The following is a 13,709-nucleotide window of genomic DNA, read 5'->3' on the forward strand; positions in this document are numbered from 1 at the left end:
GAAGATCTTTGGAACATCTTATGAGTACTACCAGATTGTAACATGACTGCTTTGTAAAATAATACATGTAATATATCATTCATCCAATCTTAAATATACTTTCTTGTGACATTGCAAATGCTGTTCTAGAAAAAGATATCTCTGCTGCCTGCAAATGTAAATTTAGGTGTTAAAAATTATGTTCCAAGTAAAGAACTCTTTAAAGAAAATGTTTAATTATATACAATTTAATACAGATTTCTTTAATTTGCATTACTGCTGAATTTTTGTTTCTGAATTCATTTTTGGACCCATTTCATGTATTCCTAAGTGGGAAGCTCACCCCTCCTTCCTAAGTGGGAAGCTCACCCCTCCTCCATATAACGTTCTGAGATAAAGCATACCTCCCTCTTCCCATGTGCCCAGCTAAGCTCAGGATGTGCAAACAGACTCCTAAATCACTTGCTTCTTACTAGGAACAGAATTTACTGGACCTTTTCAGTAGTATCCTCTTGTAGCACATCTCAATTACATCATCTTCATGGGCCTTAGCTTCTAGAAGCACTCAACAAGTGAAACCACTGGCATCCTCAGGATCTTTGATCGTCAGCTAAATTGTGTGTTTAGCCTCTTTTTTACCCCATTTAAATCTAACTTGCAACAGAAATTCGAAAGAAAGCATTGTTGTTATTTTAAATTTAAGTAGTGAAGCTCACGTAGCCAAAGCTGCCTGCAGCAATCCAACAACTCCCAGAGCCGTGCCCTGATTTTTAAACTAATAAACTTCAGAAGGATGTGAGCTTAACTAATACAAACTGGGCCACTTCTTTTTAGGTACCTCCATATGGATTACCGGCTTAAATTCTAGTACTCAGATCTGAGAGCCAGCCCAAAGCCTTGAAGTATCAATGTTTAAGAAACATCATTTATCTTTAAAAAAAAAATGACAAAAAGTGCACTATTTTACTGGTGACATTTATTTGAAGGGACATAGAACATTGACTAAAGTGCTTTAAAGGAGAAAATATAAACAGGCTTCCTTAAAGCTATTAATTCCTAAGTAGCCTTAATACAATTGATAAGATTAGCCTCCATGCATTACATGAGCTTGGACATTTTATAACACCAGCCAAATGCATGTGTGCAGCTTAGCTAAGAGCATGGGAATGCTATATTGGGCTCATGGGCACCACACTCTTCCAGCTGATGGTCAGGGAAGATTTTCAAGGCTGACAAACAAAAAGGGATCACAGCAAAACAATTATTTTCACCTGACTTGTTTGTTGTGTAAAAGAACAAAACAAAACAAACCACTGCTTTTACCATAATCAATGTAAAATGGGGACAGACAACAAACACTTATTCGAAAAAAAAAATAAAGAGCATTATTAGAGATTAGTTAATTAAGAGATAAGGCCAGAAAAATAGAATGGTGCCATGTGATAACAGCCCCCTGTGGGGAGATGAAGGCTTAGGCAAATTTATTTCTGGTAACAGGAATACAGCCATCCAAGTGAAATCTGGAGTACAGCGTATGTGAAACCTTTTTTATTTAAAAAAAACTGTATCAGACCTCTAGTGTTCAGTGACTGACTGAAACACTGAAGTAGTAAAACACCTCTCTCAAAGCATTTGTGTTTGCTGATCCTGTGCCATTTTACAGGTGTTACTGAATTTTGATCCCAAGCACATTTATGAGGTGGGAAAGCTGGAGGGAAACCCTGACCTGGAAGGTGGAACTCTGTGGGCACAACCTCTGCAGCACCCTTCCCTGGGGAACGCATTGCCATTTTGCAGCCTCCCCATGGGGCATGGTGCTGGAGGAAGAGCTGAGCAGGGCTCCCACCTCCCATCCCACCAGCCTCTTCTACAGCAACACACAGAACAAGTCTTGCCTGATCAACCTGTCTCTAACTAAAAAGGAGGCTAATCCATAAACATATTAAGTTTGTTATGAGATGCATTTCTGCAGTTTGTTCCTGAAGTAAATTTTTCCAGAGCAAAGGATGGTGTGGGAATCAGAGGTACCAGGAAACTCAGCAAAACAAGGACCAAAGGGCAGGTCTGCAGCCTGTCCTCTGATGAAGTCACACCGCTTCACCAGGCAACCGAGCCTCCACGCGTTTTACATCATGTTCCCACACACAACAGGGTCAAGCATTGTAGATCAGAAATGGGGAGACTCAGGCACGTGAAAGTCCATAGGGCACGGCTGCAGCTGCAGGGGCAATGAAAGGAGGAGACCAAAGAGTTGACTCCCAGCAGCAAGCAGGAAAAGGCAAGTCTGAGGCACACAATTCCCCAGACTGACAGTCTTGTTAAGAGGGTGAAAATGAAGTTTAATTCTTGGAAAAAAAAAAAAAAATCATAGAAGTCACTTTGAAACATGCAACGATACTGAATTTAACAGCGGTGTCACAGAATCACTGTCCCTCCCAGCTGGACACACACGGAGTCCACTCTCCATCCAGGCCGTAACACCAGCACACGCAAACTGGAAGGAGACTGCTTGCTGTGTTCATCTGTTCCCAGATACACATAGTTCCCAAATGCAAAGTTTTCCTTTGCTTTCTGCCTTCCCAGCCCCCCAAGTAACCTGTTCAGAGGGTAGCACAGCTCTGCCGTAGACAAACGCTTTTTCAAATGGGTGAGAGTTTTCCCATTTAAACACCTGTTTTCTCTGACACAAGTTAGACTAAGGTTAAAGATGAAAAAACTACAGGTGGAAAATACAAACAAGGACAAGGTGAATCCACAAGTTCCTATGAATGAATCTGTCATTATTATATAAATTCATCAACAGCAGAAGTAACATTGATTCTGTAATGTTGCTATAGGCATATTTTAAGTAAAATATAACAGCATTTCTTGTTTTCATTCCAGAATTTTAAGTGTAATTAAGTCCTAAAATTTACATTTATTCTCTACTTGCCTAAGTTTTTTGTAAATTTTAGAGTATTTTATATTATTCTGGGAGAGTCAGAGTGCAGATTATTCTTGAGATTAGGTAGTGTTAAAAATGGATTAAATTCATTTCAGGAAACATTTTATTCAGGAAGACACTCACAATGGTACAGCTAGATTTCAAATAATTACTCCTGCAGCATATCCCCAACTCCAGCAGGATGAAACAACTTTCTGCCCCCTCCCTCTTTGCAAGCTGGCACTCAACACCAGGCATGCTGCTCATGCAGGTATGCATTCCCAGTGACACACATAACCTTCTCAAATATTTCACTGCCGCTGGTGAAGACCTACAAATGGATCCAGAAGCTCTGAGAGCAGCAAACAACCCCATTCTCCTTTCACCACAATCACTGCTACCGCAGCCCTGGGAAACCATGCGCACCTCGTTAGCCATACCTGGAGTGGGCTTTCCACCCTGAGCATGTGTTATGCTCCAGTGCAACGAAGCAACCGTGTTGTTTCTTGGGTTTGCTGTCTTAGATGGATGCAACGCCTTTCAACACCTGCAAAATTTTTATTTCGCATCTGCTCAACCATTTGAAATGCTACTCACACTGGAATGTTTTATTTAAATATCTCACATACGTTGCTATTAACAGCAGTGACCCCGTAGCCTCTCAGCTGAATACTCTCTGCTTCTGCATGCTCCAAGTGCCACACACGTTGCTATCACATGCATTTACTTCTCCACTAAAAAACCCAAACCACTCAAAATTCCTTATTTTCAGCTCCATCCTGTTCAAGTTGACAGCAGAGACAGAGGGCAGCTTAAAGCTTACATTGTGTAGTACACAGAAAATGTAACACAAAATACTTTGTTTCAGAGTTCATGGCATGTTCTGAGCCTTCATCTACTAGAGCACTTTACGAATTACCAAAGCTTGACATGAAAAGATTTATAATACACAGATGAGATGCCCGACTAGTTCAACAGCATTAAATAAATGCCCAACAATTACTGCAGATTTTTTTTTTCTTCTTCTAGCGCGGTGCTAAACTGTGTGTTAATTCCAAAAGACTGATAAAACAATTGCAAGAAAATGCAGGCTCCTTAGAGCTGCCTTTATGGCGTGCAAACGTTACCTCTAACGCAGGCATCTCTGGTCAGAGGACACCAGTGAATTACATCAGTGAGTGCATTGCTGATCTTGCCTTTGTTTCTTTTAGATAACCTTTTATCTGATTCATTAACATGCTTTAGCATCCTCCATGTTTGGAGTACCACAAGTACAGAAATATGTTCCATACATTATTCCTCAAATACATAATTGATTTCAAATCAACACTTTGGTTTTGTAAGTCAATAAAACACCCCTCAGTGGTCTGCACAGATGTCCTCATTAACCTGAGCTCAGCTGTCCCACCCTGCCCAGGGCTGACTAGCCAGTCTGGCTTTCCTTCCAGGATCCTACATAAAAGACAAGCTGGAAAACTTACCACCTCCGAGCTCACACTGTCTGGAAAGAGACTGTGAAATTACATATTCACAAATTGATGAAAAAGTAACATTTAATCACTGCTGTCATGGAGACGAGAATCAGTACTCGCCATTTCTTAGCTCCTACACCTGGTGCACTGCGAAACTCCTCATACTCTCCCTCTTCTCTTTTCCTCCAAGAGAAATGCTTGAAAAATCTCTCCATCATGATGCAAAGACATGAGATTTGGGCATCTAATGTTTGTATGCCAGGAAAGGGGGGAAGGACAGCAGAAGAGCAGTAAAAAATAAAGGATGAATATGCAACAGCCTCAAGATAAGAATATGCAAAGCAGTTTTTATACTTGGTACAAAGATTTGTAGAAGAAATTTTAAAACTGCCATGAATGAAGTATGAATAGAAACGTACATGTATGAAACAGCAAGAGAAATAACTGAGCGAGCCTTTAAAAAGCAGCATGTATAGATACACAGGGATGTGACTGACAGCAATACAGCGGGTAAATGCTGAGAAATGTGTTGTTTACACCCAGCCCGGGAGGCCTGAGCTCCAAACAGCCACAATACAGTTGACTTCTCAGAAGCAGCCCTGCACTTTGGTAACAAGAGGGAGAAAAACGAGGTTATAGTGTGTTGTGTGTGCCGGTCTTCTTTACGTTATTGTATTCTAACCAAGGCATCCATAAACAAGAAAAGGCAACGGGCAACCTTACTTAAGAATGAAGGGTGAAGCAGGATACCAAGGCAAAACATGGCACCACAATTACTGCTGAATCCCAATGGGTATAAAAAGACCTTTCCAACGGCCAGCTTGCCATCACCAACCTAGCAGCATGTAGGGAGGACTCAGCAGCCATTGCTCCTGTCCTCTGTAGCACATAGACCTGGCCAGACCACTTGGACACACACATCTTGGTGCCTGTGGGTGTGAATTTGCAGTTGGATACAGCGAACTCAAAAAGTTAAATAAGACAAAATCACCATGCCTTTCCACAGGGTCTCAAGCAGAAGCGAGAGGATGTTTTAGCACAAAGTTTCCACCTATCGCTGCAAATACTCAACTACTTCTCAGGGCCAGCTGGTGATAAGGTGCACTCAACAGCATCGAAACACCCCTGCACCATCAGAGGGGTACAGCACACGTTCACCGTGTGGTTCACAGGGCCCTGCTTTGTAAATGGCTGAACTATTTTACTGTAGCTTTTGTTCCTGTATCAGCTTGTAACAAAACATGTATTGATTAATACAAGGTAAAAATAATATTATTGACAAAACTAGCTCAATATAGTTGCGTAAAAGTTTCACCTCAATTAGCCATCAGATACTGAGTTGACTCTCCCAAAACAGAACTGGGAATTGCTATTCCTCCTGACCATTGTTAGCCTCGGAATAAAACAGATAATAATAAAACCCTGTCTTCCTCTCACTGGAAACAGCTCCCAAACAGTCTGCAGAGCACAGCTCTGTGAGACTTTCAGGCCTCAGAGAGCTTTCCAGTGGATGAACTCCCAGGGTCTGGCCTGGGAACAAGCACTGACTGGTCAAGAGCCCCAGTCCAGCCTGGGATGCCCAACCACTCACTGATATGGAGTTCTTCACCGTCATTCACCCAACGGTTCAAACTCCCATGACAGCAAACCCCCAAACTGCATGGGCCGCGCTGACTGGCAGCAAGGAGGGGCAGGGAGGCTCCAGCTCCTTCTGGGCATGCCTCCACATTCTGGAGCTGCCTGTGCTCTCGCTGCAGTCCCAGCATCCAAGCAGGCAACTCTTCTCTAAGGCCTTTCCATCAGTCAATGCTGGTTCCCCAAACCAACACACGACAGTCCAACAAGGTGAAGTTGCTTACTGGTAACTTGAAGTCATCAGCAACTGGAGATTAAGATGTGCTATCCACACACACAACTTTTGTCAGGCACTAAATGATGGAGACTTTTTCGTCTCAGCAATTGCGATGTTCTTACCGTGGGACTCTTCCCACCTTTGCTTGAACATAGCCCAAAAGGGGAAACCAACTCTACTCCTTCCCATTCTTCTAAACACTGAAATCCTATCAGAAAAAAAAAAGGAATTCATGGTAAGACGAGACATCTCCCTAAAGACAACTTGTCTGTAAGACTTCCCACCGCTGGTAAGTAATGTTTCTGCCTGCCTGTCTGACAATATGTTGAAGCAGTACCATACCACCTGAACCAGTTACACAGAGAAAGCAGATAGTCAAATGGTGATGTGTCAGCTATGTATGCAGAGGTATGGCTGGCAGCTTCCCTGGCTGTCATCACTCCATGAGCATCTGGAAACATTCCTGCAGAAGACAAGCCTCAATAATAACTGAAACCAGTGTTGTTCCCATGAAGTCTCCAACCCTCTCCATGCAGGGTCAAGTAGAACTCTGGGACAGTCACCATAAGGAACTGAGGAACTGAACAGCTAATGGTAGAGAAGTGGATGCCTCCCTAAAAAAACCTTTCTGTTAATACCAGTTAAGATATGAAGAGCACCATCTCATTCCCACTGAGATGGAGGACTGGCCAGGTAACTGTCCTGGCTCACCAAAAGCAGAGCGCATTGTCAATACAAAAATAGGAAGTTGAGAAGATCCACAGAAACGCCACAAAGATCAACCCTGTACCTCTTGCTATTATCAGAGATGGCTTCCCTGTCTTGGTCATACACAAAATCAATCAGCTGTTGGGTTAGTTTAAAGGCCTGTTCCTCTTTTGCTTCTTAGTAAATGAAAGTTGCTGTAAAACCACTTTCTCTGCACAGTGGATGTCTGTCCTTAGAAAAACTTCAAATATGATTTCAGACAATATCCTTGTAAACAATCTGGGGAGATGTAGACTAGACTGCCAGGAGGACAGAAACCTGGCTGGATTTTCAGGCTCAGAGGGCAGCAATGAACAGTTGGACATGAACTGGTTACGAGTGGCCTTCCTCAGGGGCTCATATTCAAGCCAAAACTGTGTAATACTGTCATATTTAACGCAATAATCTCAACAGTTGGACAGAAATACAGAGCCACTACTTGCCAAAGGCAATTCCTAGAAGGGAGCTGAAAAAGGGAATCCAGGGCAGAAGGGAGGCAGACTGTGTATCAGTTGGATCATGACAGGACTCTACTGTGAAGAGATTTGAGATGCAACTCTCCTCATGCAATTTAATCTTCCAGAAAGGAAAACAGCTGGGATTTTGTGCTGAACATACTTTCACAGGAAGTCAAGCATCCAGCTTCTTCTCTACACATTCAGGTCAGACAAAATGATCACAGTGATGTAGCTTCTAAACAAAATACCAAGTAATTTAGCATAAAATAAAACACATTTAAATGAGATGTCAAGGGTGGAGCCTGAGAGCTGGTAAGGCTTCACATCAAAAGTGTAGTCACATTTGAAGAGTAAGAGTCTCCTACGGCAGACTGGGGAGAGTACAGTGTTATCCTGAAGTATGAACAGAGTAAAAAACATTACTCTTATGAACCTCAACCCTCATCCCTTTATAAAATATCATTTACAATCCTTTAAAAAGACGATTAGACTTTTTAGTAGAGGTCAAGAAAGGTTTAGCTGACTGAAGCAATGACACTAATAATATAATCATCTTACATTTTTAGCCAGTGAATTGCAGATGTTGCACATCCAGGTATTCCTGTTAGCTTGTGATTAACGAGGTGACACACTTGAAGGAACAAGCTCAGCAAAACCCTAAAACCAACATTTTAAAAGGACTACTTTAATGTCAACACCAAAAGCATTTGCTTGATGCTTTCAGCTTTGTTTTGCTTTCTGTTGCGATGGTTTCCAGTTTGGGGATTTTGTTGGGTTTTGTTGTTTTTTTCCTCCCCCCAAACACATAACACATTGCAGATTGTACACATAATCAGCAAATATTAAAGTTATAGCTAATTTATTACAGATATTATTTCCCTGATACTGAAACAATGTTATATATATAAATATTTCTACATTAATATAAATACATGCAAACCAAATCAGAAAATAGAAGTCTCGAGTAAAGAATGACTAAACTTGCAAAAAATGATAACTTGTGTACTTTGCAATTATTTAGTCATAATTTTACCAACCTATTCAACCTTGCAGTCTCCAACTCTGATCCCAGAGAAGAAAAACCTTCTTGCTGTCAATATTTCACTTTGCACAGAGAAATCTGTCAGTATCATCTATTATCTTTTTAATGTTATGCTCACAGGAAAAGAGAGCACAGTTACACGTTACTTGAAACTGTGGCACACGGCTGAAGAAGCAAGACTCTCTGCAAAGGAATAGTAACGTCACCAAAAAAGTGTGATTTTCAAGGACCATGCACAGAAAATTGTTGATATATCAACCAGCTTAAGTAGGGGAAGGCAGAGCATTAATGTCATTTTTTCCTGCAGCTTCTGCATGTCTCTTGTAAAAAGAGACAGCAATTTAGAAATGATTAGAACGACAACAGGTAGCAGAGACAGGAGCAGTCTGTACCATTTTTAAGAAAAAGAAATCAATATTGGCCAAGTTTCTTTATTTCATACTTCACATCTTCACTCAATACTGTTACTGAATGTTTGAAAAATTGTCCTGTACACCATGAATATACAAAATTTATCTGAAGCATTGATCTGTAAAAATAGAAACAATTCAGTCAGACCAAGTGTAACTGAAGACATGGCAGACAGTAAAGGGATTGCTTATCTGGGCTGAAGATGTAAGTCAGAAAGTAAGACTTAACTAAAAGAACCACAGATTACTAAGCAACAGAACTACATAAATTAAGATTTCACTAATCTGTCAGAAGATAGGAGAGATAAAGGTAATGGATTTTATTTTAAATCAATAAGCATAATGTGACTTTTTAGAGACACCTTGGCGATCTAATTACATACAGCTAGAAAACTCACTGCCTTCAGGCACCCTCGTATCAAGTGCAAATCTGCGCAGTTATAGAATATATTTATAAAATATACTATATGCAAACATCTTTACAGAGCTTTAAATCAAGCCAAAAAGTAAATATACTTGATGGGACAACAACAACAACAACAAAAAAGAACTGATGCAAAAACGTGGGCAGTGTGATCATGGCCCTTCAAAGCCAGAGGAAACCATTCAGTTTGTCTGCAACAAAAAGGAGATGGGATTTGCACCTTCAAAGTTGACTGTTAATAAAAACGAAGAAAATATCCTCTGTGCTTCTGCAAATTAACATAAAATTAGCTTTCATGACATTTTACATACTGTCGTTATCTTAAAATATCTTCTAAAGCACAATGCCAACCCTTGAATACCAATAACCAATCACATAATTGAAAGTGAAAGGGTTTCCCAGCTAAATTCAAATTACAAACTACATAATTCTAAAGAGTGCAATGCTCTGGAAAAAGCTTTAAATTAAGTTATTTTACTTGTAAAGCTAGTGTTAGGTTTTTTTAGTTAAAAAATAACTGGAAGCAAGAAAGCTGCAAGAGTACAAATGACAAAATAGTTTTAGATACACCAAGTGAAAGAGTGAATTATCCACTGAAGCAGACAGAAACATCCATTTGCTACATTATTTGCTTCCTTACTTCATTCCATTGCATGTACACACAGCTTAAGTATTAAAATGCAGAATAATAAATAAAACGGCTCAGATTACTAGCAAGGGGCAAAACACAATCCGTAGTTGTGCTCTATCTAGTTTCTGTTTCAGCAGTTTTTTTTCGCTTGCAGTTTGTAAGAAAAATCATATTCAGACTTCCAAAAAGAGTCATTCCTTTTGTATCAGAAACACAAGTTCATTTGCCCAGGTTTATAACCCAAGACATTTCTGTGAAGGAAGCACAGTGCAAATTATATGACTAATAAAACTTGCTTACATAGAAAGAAGTTTACTTGTTTAATGTTAACTGGTATCTTTATGAAATATATTGAAAAACAAAGATTAAATAACAGGACTGGGTTTGTGTTTTTTTTTCCTCAGATTTTTTTTCCTAATCCCTCCTTTGAAAAGCTTACTGAGTTACAAAAATCTTAATAAAGTTCCAGTCTTCAGCAGATAACCATTATAAATGCTGCCAATCAATGCCAACTAGCGTTTGATTTGCTTCTTGTGCATGTCCAATTTCCTCTGTGATACTGTGCTGCTGCCAGAGTTTTTGAATCTTTTTAAATCGTTCTTTGCACAGATGTAAGGGATTCCCACGCCTGAAAAGGAGATAACACTTATCAGAACAATAAACCACTGCAATTAAGCTCAAACATTCAGGTGCAACATCCTAAATATTTGATAACCCTTAAAAAAATTAAAATATTTAGATAGCCCTTTAACGTTATTCTCTTGTCAGAACAAATCAACAGATGAGTTCTGGAGTAGTAAACTGGAGTGCTACTGGAGTGCATCTGGTTCCCCACCCTTACTGCTCAATGGCTCCCTCCACCCTTGGGAATCTCAAGTACAGCCCTGTCCTGGTTTTAGCTGGGACAGAGTGAGCTCTTCTTTTTAGCAGCTAGAAGAGCTCCGTGTTTTGGTTTTACTCAGAGGCTCACTCTGAGAAGAATGCTGATAGCAAGCTGATGTTTGTAGTTGGATGTGAAACTCCAAGGACTTGTCAGTGTGCCGGAGTGCAGAAGCACGGTGGGATAAGGGGGGAGCATACCCGGGACAAGGGGGCCCTGATTCCCCTTGTGATTTGTGGTGGAACTTAAGATTGAGGGCCAAACTGGCCAATTAGTATTCCATATCATGCAGTGTCATGCCCAGTATAAAAGTGAGGGGCAGCCGGACAGAAGGGCTTTTGCGCTTTGGCTCTTTCGCCGCTTTTGCTCTTTTGCGCTTGCTGCACTTTTGCTCTATTGCTTTTTTTTTTCCTCTCTCCCAGTACTCCCACTCTCGGAGTATCATCTCTCTCTCTGCCTCTCTCTGTTTCGGGGCCTCGCGTTCGTCTGGGATTGCAGCTTCGGGATGAGACGGGCTGCGGGTAAGAGGGGGTGGTGAGCATCTACACTGTGTAGTACTTATCTGTATTAAATTGTTCTTATCTCAATCCACGGGTTTCCCGTTTCTCCTTTAATTCTCTCCCTCATTCCTGGGGGTGAGGGAGGGGGAGTGACCGGCTGTGTGGGTTCGGTTGCTGGAGCGGCCTAACCCACAAGAAGCCCACAGAAGTCTAAATGTAGATTTTCAGTGATCTTTCCATGCCGAACCAGTTAAGATTCTATGCTTTTGAGCTGTTTCAGAAGTAGTAAGCATTAACAATACCAAATCCCCAAACTGTTCTCATAGGAAGCAGAGATGGGAGTTAAGACAAAGAACTACCACATTAAATAAAATAGTGTCATAGAATTTTCACTTGATATTAAATTAACACAGATTATACAAATAAATGCACTACAAACAAATGAAATTCTCTGCCTTAATTTCTAGGCAATTTTAGAGACGCCAAAAAGATCCTAAGTTTTTACACCTCTAGACAACTGTTTATAACCTGGGAAAGATCTTCCGTTAAGTATTTTTAATCTAAAGAACACATATTAGCATTAAGACATTTGAAGATATTAGATGCAGCAGCAATGTCAAAATATAATATTACTTACATCATTAAAATAAAAAGGTAACATAGAAAGTGTATTTTACAAACCAGAGAGTTTCAGAATTCTTGTCTTGAAAAGATGTATTTAAAAAAAAACATTTACCTGAGTCCCTGGTCTGTCTCTCCATAGTCATCGAGATAAGGAGGAGGATAAAAGCAGCCCTTTGTTTTTCCAGCTAAAAATAGCACCTGACATTCTCGTACTCTAGAGGGAAAGACAGAGAAAATTTTAGGTATTGGTTTTTAGGTGAATAGTTTCTCACATTTTCATAGACGCTGCTTTTCCAATTCTCACCTACTTCCATTCTGTATAATCTGCATGTATAGATTTTTAAAGGTACTTTTTTTTTTGTTGCTCTTCCTGTTATAACTTCTTGGTAGCAGTTAAAAACAATATAGTTTCATGTCATAATCACAACAAGAAAATAAAACAATATCACTTCTCATTAATCGTTGCCAAAGTGAAAACAGACATTATCTAACCTTTCCTTGTACACAGGAAGACAACTAAAATGGATTTTCATGTTTTCAACAGCAGCAGCAACAACAACAAAATCAAGTATTTACCTTCATTGTTTTGTAATACTTGCGTGGAAATAAAAGCACAGAGAAAACAAATCCACTTTAAAATGAAATTCAAGTTTTCTATGATACTTGATCTTCAAAGAAAGAACCTCTGAACCTTATACCGTAAGTATAAGGAAGATGAATATACTCTAGTTTTTTAGGCAACCCTATTACTAACGAACCACTGCCTTTACAAATCACCCCTGCAATCACGTTTATAGAACCATTCATTTCTTGTCTACGTGCACCATCTAACCTAGCAATGTAAGTAGAGGTGTTCAGTTCCTTACCTAAGGAATATTCCCACTCCAGAACCACAAGTGTACGTATGTGCAGTACAGGCTCCAACATCTTCCCCTTCTAATTCAGTTTGACAACAGTAACTCTGAGAACATAGCATGGTTCCACACACAAGGCACAATGTTGGGGCTCTGCTTTTATCACCACCTGATTTTGGACACCTTTTGTTAAGCAAAAAAAAAAAAATCCATTGTATGTATTAGATCTAGATGGTAAAAAGATTCAAAAGTACTTTTGAACATTTATACAGTTAACAGTTATACAGATCCTTACAACTTCTATTTCACCGAAATACATGGCAGTTATGCTGGAAGATATGACAATCAATATGTGCCACTAATTTTATGATTTTGTAAACAACTTTCTGAGGTTTTCATGTTAGAGGTTTCCTAGTTTGCCAAAAATAGCAGAAGACTTTAGGGGTCCTCACTATAATTGCATAGGACTTACGAGAAATTGGATGCTTGGTTAATGAGGCAGCTGTAGTCATCCGGAAGGTCTATTAATTTGTTGGATTCTCTTGCATAGCTAGAATAAAGCAATCAAATTAAACACTCATTTGTCAGTGAATAATACACAGTGATTTTAAACTCATTCATGTTTTCCTGACTCATCTAAACAACATCTGTGAATAAGTAAGTTTTTAAAGTTTTTCTCTCCTCTGCCATTCATAGAGTAGAATGGTAGTATATAAAAAAGGAACTCCCAACGTCTCTCAACTGGACCACCTACAGTTTTCTTAGTCATATTTTTTTATGAATTTGAGAAAATGCACAGGCAGAAAGTCAAAAAAATACATGTTGTATATGCTTTTAGCAAAACCTCATAAGGAGGTCACTATAGGTTTAACTGAACATTTGTTCTGCTCCCTTATCAGTTTGCTTTGCATTT

The 13,709-nt window shown here is 39.7% G+C and overlaps 1 protein-coding gene across 5 annotated transcripts in view; it reads right to left on the bottom strand.

Moving 5' to 3' along the window:
* Nucleotides 1-8,888: 8,888 nt before the first annotated feature.
* UBR2 (ubiquitin protein ligase E3 component n-recognin 2) overlaps nucleotides 8,889-13,709 on the bottom strand; it is a 59,222-nt gene continuing 54,401 nt past the window's right edge. For all 5 annotated transcript variants that reach the window (XM_086631701.1, XM_086631705.1, XM_086631703.1 and 2 more), the window contains 4 exons: nucleotides 13,269-13,346; nucleotides 12,809-12,979; nucleotides 12,055-12,156; nucleotides 8,889-10,566 (listed from right to left, as the gene is read on the bottom strand). In XM_086631701.1, coding sequence (XP_086487827.1) covers nucleotides 10,425-10,566; nucleotides 12,055-12,156; nucleotides 12,809-12,979; nucleotides 13,269-13,346 — 493 coding nt within the window. In that variant the 3' untranslated portion in view covers nucleotides 8,889-10,424. The remainder of the gene's footprint in view (nucleotides 10,567-12,054; nucleotides 12,157-12,808; nucleotides 12,980-13,268; nucleotides 13,347-13,709) is intronic.

This window comes from Tauraco erythrolophus, chromosome 2 (assembly GCF_009769465.1).
Source record: "Tauraco erythrolophus isolate bTauEry1 chromosome 2, bTauEry1.pri, whole genome shotgun sequence".
NCBI lineage: Eukaryota > Metazoa > Chordata > Aves > Musophagiformes > Musophagidae > Tauraco > Tauraco erythrolophus.